The following is a 22,796-nucleotide window of genomic DNA, read 5'->3' as shown; positions in this document are numbered from 1 at the left end:
ATTCCTTTTTCCATTTATGAAATCAAGAAGACAAGGCAAGGGAGGAATATGAAATAAGCTACATAGTACTTTTATTCCCCTTTCCTTACAACTAAATGCCATACTGTTAGGAGAAAATCACTTAGAGAAAGAATCAGTCTTCCTTGTTAAAAACAGTTTGTTCTGCTTTGGTACATTTTCATACACATACACTCAGTTGTTCTGATTAGCAGGTAGGTCAATTTAAATAGGAACTGGACCTGAAGAATATCAAGAAATATGGGAAACTGGCTTTTCTACTGGACTTTTCTTGCTTTATAATGATGTGTGATTTAATTTGAGGATGGGGCATTTTAATTTCAAGTGAATTTTCTTACATTCATCATAGACGATCATCTAGATGAAAAAATATATTTTGTCAATGTTTCAGGGAAAATTAGGGTCACCTATATAGATTGTTGGTATATATTTGTCAACACAAAATAACAAAGACAGCTGTGCATTGCATATACTATTTAGGCTAATTAATTATTGTTTGATGGAACTACATTATAAGCTAAAGAACTCTGAATAGATACTTTAAATAAAAAGATATTATTTCTCTTTTTTTTAACCTAGATTGTAACCTAGAGCTTTTCACTTAAACAAAATAGAACAATAAGTAAAGGAGCTTTTCAATACAATAGAAGCTTTGTCATTCTGTGTGGAAAATGACACTACCATCCTCGTAAGATAGGGTCAAAACCAAAAAATAGTATGTCAGGCACTGGCTGTGTTATGTTTGAGGAGTATTAACACTGACTTTAAAGACTTAACGTTTCTTTGAATTGCATCTAACATCTCTAATTTGTGATTCTTTGTTAAAAAATCAATATCTAGGTAAAATTTATTTATTTATTTACTTACTTGCTTATGAGACAGGGTCTTGCTCTGTTGCCCAGGCTGGAGTGCAGTGGCCCCATCACATTTCACTGCAGTCTCAAACTTCTGGGATCAAGTGCTCCTCCCATCTCAATCTCCCAAGTAGCTGGGACTGCAGGTGCCTATCATAACACTCTAATTTGTGATTCTTTATATATTTCTGGGTATTCGATAAATATTGAATAACGAATATAACATTGCAAATCGCTACGCTTTAATTGCATTTGATAATTAAGATTAGTTATATCAAATTTATTCTTTGTTAAACTATGGATTTCTGGATAGCAAGAATTATGTGATATCTGCCTTTAAGACTCAAGATGGTTCACACATTTAACCCATGCTTAGCAATGGGCTCTAGCATATTGGAAAGTTGAACAGAGATCATTTGAGTGGCAGAATCCTAGACTTTAAAAATTAATTTCCAGCGTTTAACCTTTATTAGTAATTCTAAAACTAGTCTGACTAGACTCAAATAAATCTGAAATATCACCCATTTATCTGAGAAGCTTCCATGTGTGGACAAAGCCTGGGTAGACAGACCCATTATAACATACTGGCTGAGAAAGTAGGCTGAAAAGTCAGACGTTTTGCTAGCTGTGTGATCTTGGACAAGTTAGTTAACTTTTCTGTGCAGCAGTTTCCCTACTCACAAAGTAAGAGAAAAATAACCATGGGAGAGTCCACTGACAAGAACTGCTCATCATGACCTGGGTTCTCTAAGATGCACCAAGTTATAAGGTCAGACAGGACCATCATCAGTTCATGGGATGAATTACATTTGGCATCAGGGAAAAACGGGACCAGAGGACATAATAGGAGGGTCCCAGACCTCCATGTTTTCAATCACTATTGTACAACTACCTTCCCCTTTAACTCAGGGCAGGTGGGCAGCTTGGTCTGTGGGTATGTGGGTACACCCCAAATTGGATGGCTGCTACACTGCAGCTCAGTGAGGGATAGCCCCGAAAGAAAGTGGTAAAGAGAACCTTTCCCAAGGTAGAACGTTGAGTATACCACACCACCTACTTTATATGAAAATATAAATGGCTCAAGGTAGGACTATATATATGTACATATGAACAAGGTCAAATAGCTTGGCTGATTGGCCAGTGATGGAAAGATCAGGAGCAAAAAGGTTTGGGGAAAAGGCATGTGGATAGGCCCACAGGAGTGAACACCAAGTTAAAAAAAAATCTTTGAATCCCCTGTAAACACCAGACTGTATAATTGATGGAAGAGTCACTAAGCAATTACGTAGATGGAACAATTCAGCCAGTTGACATCAGCCAGCCTCCAATGGTAGCATAAAGGTGCACAAATGATGAGGCTACAGAGGCAGGAATGGAACCTATGCATTGCTCACTGGCATGGGCTCTAATCCTACATGGTTTCTGCTACTCACCAGAAGCTGCCACCACTGCTGTATGCCCAATCTCCTAGCAACAGAGACACATGCTGAGCTCCCAACAAATCACTTTTCCTTAAGAAAACCAACTAGTCTCTGGGTGACATATTTACTTGGACGATTTCTCCTCTGGAAAGGTTAGAAATTCATCTTGACTGAAATAAACACATATTTTGGAAATGGGTTGCTTTTCCTATTCTCAGGGCTTCTACCTGCACCACCATCTCACAAAGTATTTGAGACCAACATGGAATCCCTCATTATACTGAAAAGAATCAAATAACTTACTCTATAAAAAAAGAGGTATAGGCATAAATGTATTGCCACGGGATCTGCTAATCCTATCACATATCAACAACAGCTGCTGACTTGATACAGCCAAAGTAAAGCCTTCAGAGGTGGAATTAAGGAGCCAGGCTAGAGATCATACCCTAAGCAAAAGGGATACCTTCTTCTAGGGTCTAGTATATGTCTAGATCAATGGCCAGTATATGGTACCATGTCCTCAATAGGTAGATTAAACAAACACAAGAGATTAAAGTAGGCATGGAACTGCTTACCATGACTCCCAGTGACCTATCTGGAGAATCTGTGTTTACCATACCTATGACTCTAGGCTTGTAGACTTAGAAGTCCTAATTCACAAAGGAGGAATGCTTCTATCATTGAAATTTGAGCTATTGCTGCTGCCTTGTTGTATCACACATCTTGTGCCAAAAGGCACATCTTGTGCAAGGCAGGATACTATCCTGGCAAAATAATTACCCAGGTCATTAAGAGGAGTTGGGAAAGAAGGAAAATATGATTGGCATTCTGATGATCTACTGAAATATCTCTTGATACTCCCTTCCCCAATTTTGATGATGTATTAGCTAGTACACTATATATGACCAGTAAAGGGACAGGAGTTTGGGTAAGCCACAGAAACTAGCAGAGATGCTAGCTGAGGGTAAAAGGAATTTACAGTGGGTAGCAGGAGGGAAATAGTACCAATTGCAGCCTTGAGAACAGTTGCAGTTGCACTGGTGGGGGTTATAGTTCATCTCATTAACCTTCTTCTTTTCCCCAGGAAATAAGACTTCTCTAATCAAAAGGAATATGTATCTCTTTCTGTGTATACATATACGCACAGCATCTACATACTATATAATCTATATGTATGTATGTTTTGTGTGCACTCACACATCTTTCATCAAATGGTGATATACAGGTGAAAGATAAAAATATAACAAGTTCAAAGCCAAAATCATTTGGATTCAATATAAAAACCAGCATTCTTCTCTTCCGCTTTTTCTACTATAGAGAGCTAAAAAAAAAAAAAAAGATATGGGATAACACTCTTTGTTATATTTACCACTGAAGTATGATGTGATCAGTATTTATGAATCTATCAAGTTTTCCATATTGTATGGATTTATAGTTATCACTGGTCTCAGTACATTCATATTACTGCAGAATTCATTTCTAATTTCAAAGTCTGCCATACAGCCATATCCTCTTGATTAGCACTGAGCTGGCTTCCTACCTGAAGTACATGCTAAATGAAGGACAAGGTGAATGACAAGCCTTTATTTGCTGAGAAACCTCTGCCTACATAAAACTGGCATGAGCAAGTCATTATTAAACTGATACTGCAAACCGTTCTGCAAATCTTTCCACTAGCAGTCATTTTGAAAAAGGACTTTTCCCTTAACCTTGTCCACTAGGCTAAAAACCTAAATTTTGAACGGACATTGTCATTAAAATATGTCTTTACTATTATTTTCTTGTAGGGTAGAAAAATATGCTAGAAGAAAGCTATCATTTTATCCATCCCAATAAATGCCTGCTGTTTTTCTTGAGACTAAACAAAACCAACAAAAGACTTCATAATAGCTAACATTTGTGTGGCAATTTACAGCCCACAAATCCCTTTTACATACATTTATTGCACTAAATCTTTGAGACAATTATCTACTGAATTTTACAGCTGAAGAAATAGAGACTTGGAAAGGTTAGGCGATATTGCCTAAGAATCTCTTCATAAATAAACACTATATTCCAATACATTTTTAAATCTCTACAAGTAAACTGGATAAGAGTGTAGAAATGAGATGTGGACACATCTCATACACTAGGTGAGTATTATATGGTCAAAGATCAAATAACTGCTTTATGCCAAACTTAGATTATCAATGAATCACTCAGGGAAAATGTTAGCCTGGGTGTCAACATTTCTCTAATGGGAGGGAGACTTTGAAGTAGAAAATAAAAAAAAATACATTACTATTCTCTTATTTTTAACTTCATAAGCAAAAATAATTTTACAATTTATTGAATAAATGTGTGGTCAGATACGCTGAAGTTAACACAGCCACTTTGAAAAAACTTGGCTCTGTATCTTCTTAGCTACAATTAATTACCAAGGCTTATAAAGGAAAACATTCTAGGGAAGCTTATGAGCTATAATATCACTGCAATATGTTTCGAAAATATTAAGTTGCACTTTTATGCATTTGGACCAATGATGGAACTTTAAAGAGGAATTTTGTAGTGTTAACGAGCATCTCTGTTTGTGTGAGGAAACTATAAGGACCCATTTACCTGCTTGGGTCCATTAACATTGTAGTATGACACATGGAATTGGCTCTTCTAGATTAGTTACAGAACTCCAGGAAAAATTTGATCCTACACTAAACACAATTAAGCATTTAAATCATAGTAACTTTTCTCATACTAAGAGACAAAATTTAACTTAATTCTCCATCAGTAGTTAATATCAAAGTAAGAAGTACAGCTCTTTAGATTCAATCTCTCGTACGTAGTTGTTTAGGTGCTATTACACTGAAAAAGTAAATTCTAATAGATCTTAATAATTGAACTAATTATTCAATGTTCATTGCTTCACACTGAATCTCAGTGAAGTTAGTATGTCAGAATCAACATGTAGTAGGAAACACTATAATTATAATGTAATTATATTATAACATATATACAATTTTATTAGTATATTCCTTTTCTCCATTTGGATTTCTAGGTATTCTTCTTATATTGATAAGGAACAACTCATGAAAACAGATATAAAATACTTCTGGTTTTATGTCTTGATGTTCATGATTGACTCTTGTGAATTCCAAGCTATATGATATACTGACTTAATCAAATGTTTAAAATTCAACATCATTTGTAATCAGTAACCTTTTCCAGGGGAGGACAGATAATTGAAAATGCTTCTCATTTTTCTAAATGTCTAACCCATATATTTCCCCTACTACAGTGGAACTATTTTTTTTAACCAATGTTAGAGGGAAAAAATAAAACCAGCATTTTTAAATTTTTATTATTTATTATTATTATTATTATTATTATTATTTGAGACAGAGTCTCGCTCTGTCACCCAGGCTGGAGTGCAGTGGCGCTATCTCGGCTCACTGCAAGCTCCGCCTCCCCGGTTTCACACCATTCTCCTGCCTCAGCCTCCCGAGTAGCTGGGACTATAGGCACCCGCCACAACGCCCGGCTAATTTTTTGTATTTTTAGTAGAGATGAGGTTTCACCGTGTTAGCCAAGATGGTCTCGATCTCCTGACCTCGTGATCTGCCTGCCTCGGCCTCCCAAAGTGCTGGGATTACAGGCCTGAGCCACCGCGCCCGGCCTATTTTTATTTTTTTAATTTTTCTTCCTCTTCCAATAAAAATGTGACTATTTTTTAAAGTGGGAAACTTATCTTTTTCTATTTTCAATTTACTTTCCCCAATAGCAGATAGTAGGCCTACAAAAATATTTGACAAATGGATAAAAGAAACCATGCTTACTTAAAAGTAGGCGTATATCTTAGATGAAGGACGATCAAATGTGCAGATTACATTTATTGAGTAGTTACTATGTGGTAGATGTGATATGTGTCTTGCTTACATTATTCTGATTTAATTCTCCCATCAAACTGACGGCATAGATAGTACTATCCACATTTTGCAGGATATAATATTAAGGCTTAGAGTTAAGTGTCTGTCCTAATGTCACATAGCTAATATATGATAGAGCTGTGATTTGTACTTTAATTGACTCCAAAGTCTATGCTCTGTCTACTCCACCACACAGCCAAATATGCAATGTTAACATGAGACATAGACTCTATATCTTGCCCAAGCAAACCTACATTTTGGGAAATATCTATAATAGCATTTATTCTTGGTATGATTATATGGATTTTTCCCACAGCCATTTTGTACATGGTGGAATATAATGAATACATTATTTCTTCCCATGGCAACTTTATTCTGTCTTCACTCATTTATGCCACTATATTAAACACATCCCAGACTACGTATGCCCCTATCGTAGGTGCATTCCCAGTTCCACGGCCCTCCACTTCCCTGCTTAGCAGTCAGGTACTTCTAACAACCTTCCACTGCAGACACTGTCAGAAAACGGAATGCCACGCAACAGCTAGAACCAGGATAAGAAACTCAGAGATACCTAATATCTTAAATTCATCTTACTATTTGTTCCTGCCTTGCTCCCCATCTCCCGCTCCCCAGCTCCAGATAATTGCTAACTTCTTCACTCAGCTACCAAATAGTGTCCTTAATTTAATCACTACCTACCTGCACTACAGTTTACTGGATGGTGACATGGGAGTAATTAATTAATCACCATCCAGTATGCCAATGGGATCCTAACTTATTGCTTACCTGTTTGCAACCCTGGCTACTGAAACTCCTTATTCTTGTAACACCTAACACATTGACTCTTTTTTTTCTTTCTTGAGAAGGAGTCTCTCTCTGCTGCCCAGGCAGGAATGCAGTAGCTTGATCTCAGCTCACTGTAATCTCTGCCTTCTGGGTTCAACTGATTCTCCTGCCTCAGCCTCCCAAGTAGCTGGGATTACAGGCATGGGTCACCATGCCCAATTAATTTTATATTTGTATTTTTAGTAGAGGTGGGATTTCGCCATGTTGGCCAGGTTGGTCTCAAACTCCTGACCTCGGGTGATCTGCCCATCTCGTCCTCCCAAGGTGCTGGGATTACAGGCATGAGCCACTGCACCCGTTCCTAACACATTGACTCTTAACACATTTTTTGCTAGACTATTCACTGAATAGTATACTTGCAGCAATAATATCTTATTTAGAAAGGAGACTTCTTAGCCAACATCCTGCCCTCCCCTTCAAAAATTAATTAAAACAAACAACAATAAAACTCTGTCCCCAGATCTAAGGAGAGATTAATAGACAATACACATCATATAAATCAACTAAACTGAATTAACTTGCCATCACCACTGCTTACATAATATGGCTCCATATTTTTAATGTAATATATGCAAAGTCTCATGTATGCAGGCAGACATCCTCTATTTGTGCATGTGTTCTATAGAGACAGACAGAAAATAAATAATTGCATAGATAGCACTGTGTGTATGGCATTATGTTACATATGTACAATTATTGATAGAACCTCCTATAGTATAACGATTTTTAAAAACACCATTGATCTTCTTGATTTTTATCTTAATCTTTATCTAGAGGAAACCATGTATATATTTCACATTTGAAAATGCATACATTTCAAGTATTTTTCCCTAGCATTTTCTGGAGAGAAAAACAAGTCATTCACTCAATTTAATTTAGCAGATTATGTTCATTTTATTTCCTAAGTCACTAACTGCTAAAGAGGGAATAGGTAACTATATATAAAAGACTATGTTGAAACTTCATTAGACTTATGTAAATACCCGACAACTACAGACACTGGCTCAAATAGGTCATTGTCTGTACTTCAGCGAGAAGCAGATTGTTACGGTTGCCAAGAGTAACTCTCAGCCACAAGCCTGTGGACAGGCTAAAGCTGAACAGCTGGGTAATGCACGCCCTCAATGTAGTTCAGAATATATGATGACCGTTTATTGTCAAAACTTAAACAGAGAGGGCTATCATGGTCAGCCTCATTGCTTAATTTATAGCTGGCCTCTCTACCATCTGTGCACGCGGCCTGTGCTGCATCTCTGAGGAATTGGAGTGGCATTCTTTGAAGACCTGATTAAATAGCCAGGAAAAAGCAATCCATCATGTGTAAGGGAGAAATATAAGACAGTCACAACGGTGTCCTGTCACGCTTTCGGATTTTTATCTTCATTTTCTTTTACTTTCTTTTGAATCCAGTGCCAAATACAATAAACAACGACCAAGAGTGTAGATGCCACTAACAACACTCTACCATCTAGATGGAAAATAAATGAATTATCAAGATTTTCCTGGGCTCTAGTGAGGAGTTAAATGCCATTTCTGCTCAAGGGAGCCTTGATAGTTTATGGTCACAAAGACCTAAACAAATCAGGTCCCAAGTGGAATGAAAGATACCATGAATTAAAGGCTACCTGTAGAGTTCCTGGGATAAGTGAAATTGAACATCTATAATGGGTTGACTGAATAAGCTCAACTATTGGAAATTAGAAGGAAATAGCTTTTTATTTTTCTGTTGTCATCCATCTTCAAACACACACTGTCAGCTCTGTCTTCCCAACCCTGATTGTAACTTGGGTCTATCCTCTGGCCCTGGGGTGAGGTAAGTATTTAAAAAGCCTTACTGGCCGGGTGCAGTGGCTCATGTCTGTAATCCCAGCAGTTTGTGAGGCCGAGGCGGGTGGATCACCTGAGGTCAGGAGTTCGAGACCAGGCTGGCTAACCTGGTGAAACCCTGTCTCTATTAAAAAATACAGAAAAGAAGAAAAATTAGCTGGGCTTGGTGGTGGACGCCTGTAATCCCAGCTACTCGAGAGGCTGAGATAGGAGAATCACTTGAACCTGGGAGGCGGAGGTTGCAGTGAGCCGGGATTGTGCCATTGCCCTCCAGCCTGGGAGACAGAGTGAGATGCTGTCTCACAAAAAAAAAAAAAAAAAAAAAAAAAAAAAAGCTTTATCTTCAGGTATTCAAAAACAAAACAAACAGAACCCCACACAATAACCCCCACCCCCACCCCACAACACACAAACACCTCAATGAGATCTAAATTAAAACAGTCAAATAATTTAAAATTTCTTTCCATCTCTCGAAGCAGGCGTAGATTGTAAATAGGGAAGGGGGCAGTAGGACTGCCTGTCATCTGTGTTCTGGTCTCTCAGTTCGCTTCTCCCTTCTATTTAGGGCTTCCTCAGGGTCAGAGAGGGGAGGATGGATTTGGAATAAAGAGACAAAGACTCAGCTTGTTTTACTCAGCTTTACCCAGCTTGTCCTTTCAAAAGTCCATACTCATGGAAGGTTTTTGCAAGCTGCTTCTTCTTTTTTTTTTTTTTTTTTGTGGAGCAGTTCTGTGAGTGCTTCAGAAAATCCCCACCTTAGAAATGCAGTCACTGGACCCCTGCTGGAGTTGGCAAAGCACTCTCTGGCTGACCTGCTCCACTCTCCTAGCTCAGCTCCATCCAGGCGGCATCACTCTAGTGTCTTGGTTGGCACAGCCTCAGCAGACAGGACCTCGTGGGAAAAGTCCTTTCAAGAAACCTTCAGCCTTGCCTTCTTCAAGTGGAACTGACACCCTTGTTCTTCTCAAGGGTGGAAATAGAGCTTCTTCTCAATGTTGTCCTCTGCTTTCTCTTCCCCGCATTGTGGACAGCTCCAGGTGGTTTCCAGCCAGTGTGGTGACGAAAGCAACTCCATCTTGGAAGCTAATCCACCATGTTTGTTGGCTTCTGATTAACCCCTCTTCTGGCAAGGCCTCTAAGATTTCCTGTTTATCTATTGTTCCTTGTGTAACAGCAGGTACTTACCATAAATCCTGCCATTAGGTCAGAAAACTTTGGTGTTACTGTACTTCCATCATCTCACACTTCCCTTCGAAACCACTTCTCCCCTATGGTATATAAGCCCTGGGTCTGGGGGCTAGTGGCATCCCCATGCCACCATGTTGTCTCAGCACTGCTAGAGACACAGATATGGCTCCTGTTCATAAGTCCCTATTAAGTATTTCTAAGAAACTAGATTTGTCAGCCTCTTTCTTTGGTCTCTCAGCTTCCTCAGACACTGGGGGCAGGTTTGTATAGACCATGAAACAGCAGAATAAAGTTGCCCATTTCCCATTTTTTCAATCAGTCTCCAGCAACACACACACACACACACACACACACACTCTGTCTAAAAGGTTTTCTTGGAGTCTGTATAATTTGGCTTGTACAGGAGAGAAAATACCATGACAACCTCTCATCCTATGAATTCTAGCACTTCAAAGAATCTTCCTTCCTTGTGAGCAGGTGCAGGGATGCTCACTGGACTTCTTTGGTCAGTGCCAAGTTCTAGGAGGATACATCTTACACCTCCTTTAGAAACACGAAGTCACTTATCTTGCATTGTCATCAGCTTTATGGCCTTAGCTGAAAAATCAAACTCACCTACAATTCCCCTGTTCTGTGACTTGCATAGCAGCCAGTATCAGCTTAAAGGCACCCATACTTTTATTCCTAATGATGTGGTACAGTTTTTAAAGTGTGGCTCACATTAGAGACCCTGATTTTAAAGGTTCCTTTTTTCCTACTTATCCATTACTAGTTCAGCAGAAAATAATATACTTAGTCACACCAATGAAGTTACACTGACACTTAAGCGCATCAAATGGAGGGAAAAGAAGTCCGTCAGAGAAACTGGTGTTCTCGAGTAAGAGTTAATTGCCCCTTTTAATTCCTACATAGTTCCTTTAGCTTCTTTACTTATCTGGCATTGTTGTTCTATAGTTATTTTATTTTTATTTCAATCAAGGAAAAAAGAGAAAGTCATCTTTGTGAGCATTGCTATGAATCTTCAGATAACTGGCTGGGGTGCATAAAATATACGGACTTAATAGGCACATTTTAAATGATAAAAGCCAAAGAAAGACTATGTCATATGTTTTTCCTACTTTCTATTAAACTTACTTCAGGAAAAGATTAACACAAAAGTGAGCCATGTCAAAAGGAAGAAAATTGGTCCAAAAGAGTTGAAATGTATGTAACATGATAGGTAACTCTTTATGGGAGATATTAACGTTTTGAAGTATTTGGATCTGTAAAAACAACTGTCTTGTCCCTGTTTTAAACTTCTTTAGTGTTAATCATTTCAGAGCAGCAGGATGGTTCTTTTGTTTTTATTTTTGTCTCTCAAGAAACTGTGTTGTTATAGAGCTGTTACATGACAGGTCTAATATCAATTTATTCTAGTTTTTGTGTTTTTTTTTGTGACAGAGTCTTGCTCTGTTGCCCAGGTTGTAGTGCAGTAGTGTGATCATAGCTCACTGCGGCCTCAACACCCTGGGCTCAAATGATTGTCCTGCTTCAGCCTCCCAAGTAGCTGGACTACAGGTGGCTGCCTGTTTTTAAATATATTTTTTTTATTTTCAGTAGAGACAAAGTCTTGCCATGTTGTCCAGATTGATCTCAAATTCCTGGTCTCAAGCCATCCTCACTCCTTGGCCTCCCAAAAAGGTGGAATTACAGGCATGAGCCACTGTGCCCGGACTTATTCTAGAATTCTATAATTCAGCAATATATTAAACTTCCAAAAGACTATAAAACAAAATGGCATTTTTTGCAACTATAATTAAAAAGAGTAATTTTTCAAGATCTATTTGATAGGTCTGAATCTGTGTCCCCACCAAAATCTCATGTCTAATTGTAATCCCCAGTGTTGGAGGTGGGGCCTGGTCTGGGGTGATTAGATCACAGGGGCAGATTTCCCTATGGTACTGTTCTCCTGATAGTGAGTGAGTTCTTATGAGATCTGGTTGTTTAAAAGTGTGTAGCACTTCCCCCTCTTTCTCTCTTTCTCCTGCACCAGCCACATAGGATGCGCTTGCTTCCCCTTCGCCTTCTGCCATGATCTCAAGTTTCCTGAGGCCTCCCCAGAAGCCCAGCAGATGGCCAGCATCATGCTTCCTATGCAGCCTGTGGAACCATGAGCCAATTAAACCTCTTTTCTTTATAAATTACCCAGTCTCAGATATTTCTCTACAGCAGTAGGAGAACAGACTAATACACTAATTAAAAGAAGATAAGAGAAAGATGGCCTTACTTTCAAGTGGTTATATCTATTTTTCTGCCAACTTCCATTGATTCAAGATTACATATAAGAAAATATGTATAGTCCTTATGTATATATATTTATAGATATGTGTGTATGTATATATGCACATATATAACTAAAATATACACCTAACATATATGCAAGGTATATATTGTATCTTTTATATTTAAATGGAATGCTGGGAAGAAAGGCAGGGCACAAAAGAAGGAGAAGGTAATAATTTAGTGGTTATTGCCTTGAAAAGCAGAGGCCCTATTATTCATGATGACTATATCTCATTGGAGATTTTATATATACATACACATACACACACACACACACACACACACACATATACACACACATGTACACACACAATTTTCTAGAAGGAAAATGTCATCAGTACACAAGTATATACCTTAATTAACTAAATAATTTCATATTGCCATATTGCCTTTGAAGGGTAGGAAAACCAATGTGGATTTTACAAACAGACTATGAATAATTTTCATTCCAGGTACCAAAGCAAAGTTCCCATCGTCTTACCAGGCTTAGGGACAATGAGCTGTGCACTGGTCTGGGCATTTCCAGCCTCATTTTCAGCCACACATTGATAAAAACCTTCATCTGACTTCACCACCCCAAGTATCCTTAAGTTGCTTCCTCCCTAGGGAAAAGAAAAAGCAGGTAAAATATTTTAGAAAGCAAAAAACTCAAGGTGACAAAATGAACTTAGAAGAGACCAAAGTTTAATAAAACACCACAGAAGAAACAAGAGGAGAGGCCATGAGGGGTCTCAGCCTCGCAGATGTGTCCTATGCTACCTGGGAAATGTCATACATTCCCAATTTTCTTTTCTGAATTCACAGGCATCAGTTTAACCTAGATCGGCATTAAATAATATGCTGACAAAAATACGCATCATCCTCAATACCTAAATGAGCAGTAAACAGAAAAGTATTTTATTAATTATAGAAGAAACAAAGATTAGCATGGAAAGAAATCTCATTCTTTTACTCGTTATTGAAGGAAGTTCAGGTTTAGTAGCTGCTCAGGAAAAAAAAGAAAGGCTATAAATACTGATATTTGTGAATTCTAAAGGACAAGAAATCAAAGTTGGATATTTTCTGGAAGTGTTTGCCCAGAAAAATATCTAAAAATTCTTTAAATATTGTAATGGCTTTGACATATAACCTTTTGGGGTTTGGAGAGGGGAGTATGGTGAATATTTTATACCCATGTGGTTCTTGTTGTATGGCTGAAATGTTTCACCTTTATAGATTAAATACAGCATCATTAACTCCTTTTATTTAGAAATTGAGCCACCATCTTTTTCAAGGATGGATGATAAAACGATCTAGAGATAGCATTTAATTCTACTAACTCAATTTATCTTCGATATTAGTGTAAGAATTGGTTAAGTAAGTGAAACGTGTTAAATCACCTCCCTTGAAGTCATTAAGAGATAAATATTACCTCATGGGGAATTCTTAATTGTTTTTAGTGCCTTGTAGTCAATTCCTAGCTGATGTAAAATTCTTTGATAAAGCTGACTAACTTCTAATTAAGAATTTTCATATAACTTACTATTTGTGCTCAATGTTAAGTGTGTGACAGAAAATGGCTCTAAAATTTCTGGAGCTGTTGAGGAAATATTTTTAAGCACAATTTAATGCAAATAGGGCAATACCTTACATTTTCTTTCACCTATAAAAGAAGAATTTAAATAGGTTGACTGTAATGAGTCATGCTGGGAGAAAGATTATATTCAAAATGTAGAAAAAAATAAATGTTGCCTTTTACAATGTGTCCTTAAGGGCACTGAAAAATGTCCTTTAAGTGTAAGTAGCATATATTTTAGGCATATACAACACTTTTTAAGGTGCCCATTGGCAGATCATTTTTAATTCAGTGGTAGTGGAAATAACATCGCTTTTAAAGGAAATAATGGATCACTGTGGCATTTAAAAGTTAAAATTTTATCTTTCTTACTCTATTTCTAACCAATTAAACAAATGCAACTAAAAGTGAGAAATAATAACTGGTGATAAAAGTGATAACATGTCCTTTATGGATGTATTCCTTAAGAACCTTTATAGTAGGCCAACATGCATGCACACAGATATTATCAAAGTTTCTGAAAGTCGACTGATTGCAGAAGAGGCACTTTGCAACAAAGTCCATTGTAATATGATGGAGAGAGCTTGTGTCTGGACTCATAGGATGACTATGCTCTAGTCTCATTCTGCCCAGGAGACCTGGCTGGATTACAGTTCTTTGAAAGTGTCATGTCTGCGTCTCAAACATAAGTAGGCCTAAAACCCTCTTCTTCAGCTGCAAGTTCTTTGCTATTTGAAAAGAACTTTATATCGCTCTCATATATTCATATACCTAAAATCAGAACCTCCAATGCTAACCTATACCTATAAGTGAGGTTTCATAGAGCATTTGCAAATGAGACAAGCTTTCTGCCAGTAACAGCAAAAGCTACAATAATGGAAGGTATTGAGCACTCCCTGTGTACTAGGGCAACAACTCAGTGACTACAGTACCATTATCCCTATTATCTCCCACAATAGGGATAGAAAATGAACTAAAACTTATAGTAAACTATAAAAGTTATTCCTCTTAGCTTCAGTTCATTCCAGTATGGGAAATTACAAAGCAATGTGTACTCTGGTTCTTCATGGCCTCTCTATCACTGAAGCCACCAATGCCACCAGCACCCACTGTCCTCATCACCACATCACCACTGCCTTTCTCAATGGCTCATGTAGGATAAGCTGGTCCTACAGGGCAGGGCAGGAGAAAAAAGCTGTCTGTAGTACCAAGTGAAGACTTCCATAATCATAAGTATCATATCTTACAAAACTGTATTAAAATGGGTAAAAGTCAAAGAAGTAAGGGATCCTTGCCTTAAGTCTAGAACTAGGTTCTAAACTCTCTTTGATAAACCAGCAGTGAAACTGTGAAACTACTCAGAAATACTTAGGCTGTCTGTATTTCATTTATTTTTGTTTGTTTGTATGTTTTAAAGCTTATCTGTAAAACCAGGGGGCTGAACTCTTTGATCACTCTTTTTCAGTTCAAATATTCTTATGTCTAGAAAATCATTTGCTTTATTTGAATAATTTTTTTAACACATCACAAAAAATCTCCAACAGGAAACTTTTTTTTTCAGGAAATAAAAACAAGTGAAAAAAATAGAAAACAATGAATGGGATTATAAAACAAATATGAAACAAAATAATTACCACTATCTGAAAATAATCACTAGGAATGACCACATCTCCATTCTTCATCCAATTCACAGTGGGCACAGGCTTTCCAGAGACTGTACATTCAAACTCAATATCCATGCTTTCATAGGCATAGAGGTTGGAAGGATGATTTAAAAACCATGGCGGAACTGCAAAGACAGAAAAAAAAAAGTGAGTGGGTGGGGATGTGACCTTGCATGCTGCTGAGGTCTTCACTGAGTTTAAAACACTGCTCTGGGATAGAAAATATTTGTAATTCAAATCATTCCCTAAGCTCTTAGCTTATTATACAGGAAATATTATAAAACAAATCTTTTGTTCCCCCAAATGCAGTTAAACAGTTGCAGTTAATGGTGTTCTGCCACAAGGGAAGAAAAAAGGAAACACTTTTTGGAAAAAAAAAACAACATACATAATAAACATTCTGAATATCCATGTGTTATGTATCCAATTGACTTACACACTGAAAAGTACATAAGTCTTTGGAAACTATTCTGATGAAGTAAAGAAAGGGAAGCTGGTGGAACTGAGACAACCCAGAGCATAAGATAAGAAAGCTCAGTTGTCCTGTAATTCTAGAGTTTCATTAGGATTAATGTGATGGACTCATTTTCTGTTGAAACTGGCTATAGTGATAGGGAACTACACTATGCCTATATCATCTTTATTGTGGCCACATTCTTATTGTCTTAGCAATGATCTATTGTAGTGTATTACTATACTGTATTATTATTTTCACAGCATGGCATGTGATATACTAATTTAATTCCATTTCTTAATTATCATAACACTAGTTACTCTATGATAGAAATTTGCAATTGAATGAAAATTACAAATATAACACATCTTTGCTAATGACTCGGCTCAGGCTTAGTCCCTCAAAACCTTGCCTAGGAGAAAGAAATTCTAAAAATTAATGTTTATTCTCTTCTGTGGGGAAACTTAGAGTGACGTCAGATTTAAATGTTATATTGACTGAGAAGCCAGATTAAATTCACAGTGAAGTAGCAGCCATGATCTGTTTCACATAGAAAATGAATATGTATTTTTAGTAGCCATTACCAAAGGTAGACTGTGTTTTTGTCATTTTTGTCATGCTCAATGAGTGATCAGTGCTAATTTTTTGCCTAAGTAGCTGCTGTATTTTGCTCTAACAGCCATCAGCAAAACTTTCTCCTGACACCAAAGTTAATGTCCAATCTTTGATGGCCATTGCCTTCTAGAAAAATAAAAGAGCTGGTAAAAACTCTCAGGATTTAAGTCCTGATTTTTTCCTACTTAATGATCTCTCTCTTATTTCCCTGATTAGTAACTAAATAAAATTTGGACCTCTAAACAACTTGGCTAAAATTATTTATTAATTATTGATGATATTAGTATAAGGCTTGATTCCTTAGCCAAATTCACTGACAATAAACCAAAAGATATCAGAAATATTACTTGAATGCCTCTGAGCAGATATATTAGTTGAATATATGGAAACAGTTCCATTCTGCTGTCTGTTTTTCCAAAGACTTTGGTCAAGGATTCATTTACTACCCAATGCCCAACATTTATTGAGAGCTGACAATGCACAATTTATTATCCTAAGCCCTTTATATTTGTTATTCTCACTCCTACTACCTGAAGCAGGTTCTATTATCCCCACTTTACAAATGGAGAGACTGAAGTACAAGGTGTTTAAACAACTTTCCCCAAATTACACATCTTGTAAATTATGAAGCCAGACAGTCTGATTCCCTGCCTATGTACTAAACTGATTTGCTATAATTGTCTCTTTTGCCACTTGAAAATTCTGGTAGAAAGATACTGCAATAATATTTCCAGAGCCTGAGAGATAATTGTGATAAGCAATTAGAGCCATTAAATAAAAACACCTTTCTAACCCTCCTTTCCCTTTATTATTTAAGTTCTTCTTTCCTGGTGCCATAAAATTTACCTGAATCTATCCATCCTTACTGTTTCTGAAATCATTATGTCTACATTAGAGTTTTTCAAAATTTGGGTCACATCCATTAGAACTCGAAATCAATTGACTGGGTTGAGACTAAAATTTAAATATGTATGTTTACATATATATACAAACACAGAGAGAGAGAGAGAGAGAGAGAGAGTAGGAATAGAAAGGATTAGGAATATAGAGGGAGAAGAGAAAGGGAGAGAAGAGAACACCAAATTTATATTGAAGAAGAGAAAAGAGAAGTTTCAAGAGCCCAAACAATGGAGCCAGATTGGGCTGGGTTTAAATCTCAAGTCCTTCTCTCACTACGAGTGCCTCTGTTACTATCCTCATCCATAACCTTAAGGTAAGAATTGAGAATAATGACAGTTAATGTTTGTAAATAACAGTGCATAATTGCATGATAAATAAAATAAATGCAAAAATATATTAGAGTACATCACTGGTAGCAAACATAATCATTGCACGTAAGTATATATAAATACATAAATGTGGTATGTCTGTTTATGTGTATGTGTGTAGCCTCTTGCTTTTTTTCAATTTTGTTATTTCCTTATTCTCCAATTAGAGTAGTTTTCTATATTCTCAATGTCAAAAATAGTGTGCTTTACATAATAGAATTTCTCCAAAAACAAATGATTAAGTGACTGCTGTTTTCTAACAGTTTCACGCAGATTCACTGTTTCTCCAACTTGGGGTTGTAGGACTCATTTTCCTGTTTATTATCTCTCAATGGAACTAAATAAAGCAAAGCTGATCACGTAGTGAATCCCTAAAACCTTCTCTTACATTGATTAATAAAATAGAGTGATTTCTGATTAACCAAGGGGAAAATAATCTGATTTAACCATATAATTACAGTTGTAATACTGTTAAGTACCACAGGGATGCCTCAACAATTATTTCCTGATTACAAATGTATATGTGAGTTCTAATCTATATTTTGCAATTTTCTCATATTTCTTAGGCTTCCAGCATTACACTGGACACCTTGTCTTCTCTGGCTGTCTTGATATCTTTATTTCTATTCAGATTCTCTAACTTTCACAGTATATCAGACAGCAGGCAAGGGAAAAAAAAATAACTTTTCTCACTTAAATGGGGAGTTGAAGTACCAAACAGCAATACTGTGAATCAGAAATGAGTCTAAGTCTAACCAGGTACTGTGGCTCAGCCACACTTTGGGAGGCAGAGGTGGGCAGATCACTAAAGCCAGGAGTTCGAGACCAGCCTGGCCAATATAGCGAAACCCTGTCTCAACAACAACAACAACAACAAAAAACAAAAATAAGCCAGGTGTGGTGACACATGCCTGTAATCCCAGGTATTTGGGAGGCTGAGGCATGAGAATCGCTTGAATCTGGGAGGTAGAGTTTGCAGTGAGCCGATATTGTGCCACTGCACTCCAGCCTGGGTGACAGAGCAAGGCTCTGTCTTAAAAAAAAAAAAAAAAAAAAAGAGTCTAAGTCTCATGTTTTCTGAAATATACTGTCTATTGGGCAGTGTTATCAGTCATCAGTGGACTATACCATAAAGACAAGGGCTAATGATTTTTCTCCATATCTCAATGCCTAGTACAATGCCTCATCCTTAGTACGCGCTCAACAAAGGTTTGCTACTGATGCCAATAAAAAACTCAAGCAACAAAATGCATATTTTCATCCTTTGCTGTGGCAATATTGGTAGAAGATGAGTAGAAGTGCGGATAATGCCATGGAAATGATATATCTACAAAATAATATTATTTTCTTGTCATAAAAAAGTCAATGAATGATAAGAAAAAATAAAGAGTGAAGAATGAGGTATCATGACTATTTAGAGAAAATGACGGGTATTGATTATTTTAGAATACTTTTCAGAAATATTAAAGCATATCTTCCAAGTTCGCTGAGCAAAAGGAATTACTTTTGCTTACATAACATGGGAGAGGGTCTTAAAAAGGTCTAAACATACAGGCTTGGGTTGGATTAGGAATTAGGTTAAAGCTCTTCTGCCTTTCTTTTAAATAATACATGACCAAATTACTGCTTATTTCTTAAACTTATCATCCACACATGACTTACATATACCCCATGGCTCAATGAAACAAATGACCCTTTTCTAATTCTAAGTCTTTGTAAATTCTACTTTCTCATCCTGAAATGTTTAATGTTTCACTCTATAATATATACACTGATACAGTTTGGCTATGTCTCCACCCAAATCTCATCTTGAATTATAGTTCCCATAATCTTCACATGTCATGGGAGGGACCCAGGAGGAGGTAATTTAATCATGGAGACTGTTACCCTCATGCTGTTCTCATGATAGTGAGTGAGTTGTCACAAGATCTGATGGTTTTATAAGAGGCTTTCCCCCTTTGGCTCGGCACTTCTCCTTGCTGCCACCATGTGAAGAAAGACATGTTTGCTTCCCCTTCCACCATGACTGTAAGTTTTCTGAGGCCTCCCCAGCCATGCTGAACTGTGAGTCAATTAAACCTCTTTCCTTTATAAATTGCCCAGTCTCAGGTATGTATTTATCAGCAGCATGAGAATGGACGAATATAGACACCCTACCTATCCTTAATGAGGCTACTTCTCCAAGAAGGATGTCCTGATTTTTTCTTGAAAAATTTTCTTTCCTTTTGGAAACCCTGTGGTATTTATTTTAATTAATTTGTGGCATTTGACTTGGTTTCTTCTGCACTGTATTTATTTGTGCATGTGCTTTATCTTGACACTAGTATGTGACTTCTCAGTGGAAGTGGCTCTATCATGCTAACATGAAATCAGTATGTAACTGAATATGTTTTTGATGATTACACTATTCTGCAAGGCAGCAGACAAATAAAGTTTACCCAATTTTCCCGTCTTTTTTGATCTCTGTTTTTTTCTCAGTGATGATCAGACTAGGATCTAGGATCTACTTGTCCCATTTTAGGATTGCTTCCTAGAACTTAGGATCAAAGTATAATCATGTTATACTATTCACAGCTCTGGAGTCCTATATTCTCAACACAAATTGACAAAGTCATCTCTAATTAAAGGGTAATGGGAAGTACCATTTTAAAAAATTATGAGAAAACTTTCATCATACCACTTGTGTTCTCAAAATGTTGTCAATGAGCTTTCAGTGTCCACACAATAAAGACCAAGCTAGTAACTTTATATTTAATAACTCAGAGGTTAAAAACTTCCCTGCTCAAATCTTATTTTTCTCATTCCTTTTCTGTAGAAATCATTTAATCTACTTAAACTAATTCTACTTGCTATTAAAACAGGATATAATAGTTAAAATGGCTCTTTAGGATGATTTAATATAATTGCTTTATTTTACAGATAGAAAAACTGACTAAAGAGTGAATATGATTCATCAATGGCCATGGATATATTTCTTCAGCATATTTCTGGCCATGGATTCCTATCTGGAATTGCATTCCTCAGATGCTATATGTTCTATTTATTCTCCAAGAAGCAACTCACATATCCCTTTTCCATAATGTTCCATGAAGCTGAAAGTAGCTTTCTTCTGCTTCTTGTAGTGGTCTATCTCTGTGGCCAATTTTTACACTACTTATTATATAAGTTATCTTTCACATATATCACTATTTACCAACCAGATTAAGATTTTTAAGATGGAGCCTGAAGCATATGTTTGTTTGTTTTTTAAATCCCTTTGCACATTATGCTTTCTCCCACTTCTGTGGAAGGACTCGTTTCACTACTTTAGGCTTTTTGGTTGGCAGCAATTTCCTAATGACTAATAAAAGTACCATGAATTTTTAAGTTTATCACATTGTTCCATTTATACAGTATTAGTCCATTTCAGAGAAAAGCTTAATACACATGTACAATGTTTCAAGAATTTCAGGCAAGATATTGATTTCAGTTGTACTTTCCTTCTCTGGAATAAAATAAAATCCATGGCCAGAGATAAATTGTCCATATTTCCATCAGATCTGGGTTTCCTAGGACCTTCACAAGTACTTCTAGTATATACATAAAGAATTATTTTTATGTGGGGCTGAGACAAGGAATCCCAACCAAAACTAATAAGTGATAGAAATGTAGAAAAAATATAATTCTGTTTTTAAAAAGTGTTTATCATATTTAGAAATGTATAATACATAAGGGAGACTTCCAGACTGCAATTGTAAGAGTTGTACAGGCAAACCTTAAATTTGGGTAAAAGTTTTCTTTAAATTTATCTGTTTTTCTTTTTAAACGTTTCTATACCATGACTACTCATTTGAATTCTGTACAATGAAATTTCTTCTGTGATTTGAGCTCCAAACAAAGTCATCATCAACAGCTTAAATAGTATTATGGGTTTTATTTCACATAATAAATGCCCATAAGTATTTTCAGCAACACCCCATATTGGTGAAGACTTGCTTTTTTTTTTTTTTTTTTTTTTTTTTTTTACTTTTAGAAGTTACTTAGCTATTCTTTTCCAGTTACTTAGGTATGTAATAAATATCGGTCAATTTTAAAATATCACTGTAATATATATAGTATTCTCTGCATTATCTGAAGTTTGAAAACAGTATATTCCAAAGAATTGCCACAGCTCTTTGAAATGACAAGGAATGCATTTTTAAAACCATGCAGTTGGTTTAAATTAACAATAGGCAGCACAAACCATTCTGGTGACTGAACAATACGAACTGAATAAAAAACCAGATTGATGAGTAGATTTTATTAGAAGAAAAAAAAATAAGCATAATCTTTGAGTGGCTGTGATTCTGCCCTGAGAAGAGTGGAAAGCCAGCTAGTTTCCCTGGAGCCATGTGCCTTTGGACTTCATTTGTTCATTTTTGTTGAAATACTGGACGTAATAAGCCCATTAATCTTCTCTGGAATGCATATATCTGAAAAGACTAATCACACCAAATGTCTAGGATGAGTTTGCTGCCAAATTGGGCTACCTCTATATCCAAAACAAATGGGTTATTTCAAGTGCAGTATCAAAATAGTATAAACAGATAATTTCACTTTAAGGAGCCATTGTTTCACATGCAACCACATTCAGATTCCTACGAAGGAAGCCATCTGGCATTGAATGCAGGTTTGGAGATAACATACTGGTATGGTTTAGCTCTGTGTGCCCACCCAAATCTCATCTTGAATTGTAATCCCCATGTGTTGAGAGAGGGATCTGGTGGGAGATGACTGGATCATAGGGGCAGTTCCCCCATGCTGTTCTCATGATAGTGAGTTCTCAGGAGAGCTGATGGCTTTAAAGTGTGGCACTTCCTGTCCCCTGCCGCTTTGTGAAGACA

General features: G+C 36.7%; 1 protein-coding gene across 5 annotated transcripts in view; it reads right to left on the bottom strand.

Moving 5' to 3' along the window:
- Positions 1-22,796, bottom strand: part of DCC (DCC netrin 1 receptor) — a 1,213,980-nt gene that overhangs the window by 464,704 nt on the left and 726,480 nt on the right. For all 5 annotated transcript variants that reach the window (XM_063653694.1, XM_054461350.2, XM_063653695.1 and 2 more), the window contains exons 6-7: positions 15,568-15,722; positions 12,860-12,980 (exon numbers count right to left, since the gene is read on the bottom strand). In XM_063653694.1, coding sequence (XP_063509764.1) covers positions 12,860-12,980; positions 15,568-15,722 — 276 coding nt within the window. The remainder of the gene's footprint in view (positions 1-12,859; positions 12,981-15,567; positions 15,723-22,796) is intronic.

Source organism: Pongo pygmaeus, chromosome 17 (assembly GCF_028885625.2).
Source record: "Pongo pygmaeus isolate AG05252 chromosome 17, NHGRI_mPonPyg2-v2.0_pri, whole genome shotgun sequence".
NCBI classification, from domain to species: Eukaryota; Metazoa; Chordata; class Mammalia; order Primates; family Hominidae; genus Pongo; species Pongo pygmaeus.
Note: the sequence above shows the minus strand (reverse complement) of the source record. Positions and strands in the feature narration are given on the sequence as shown.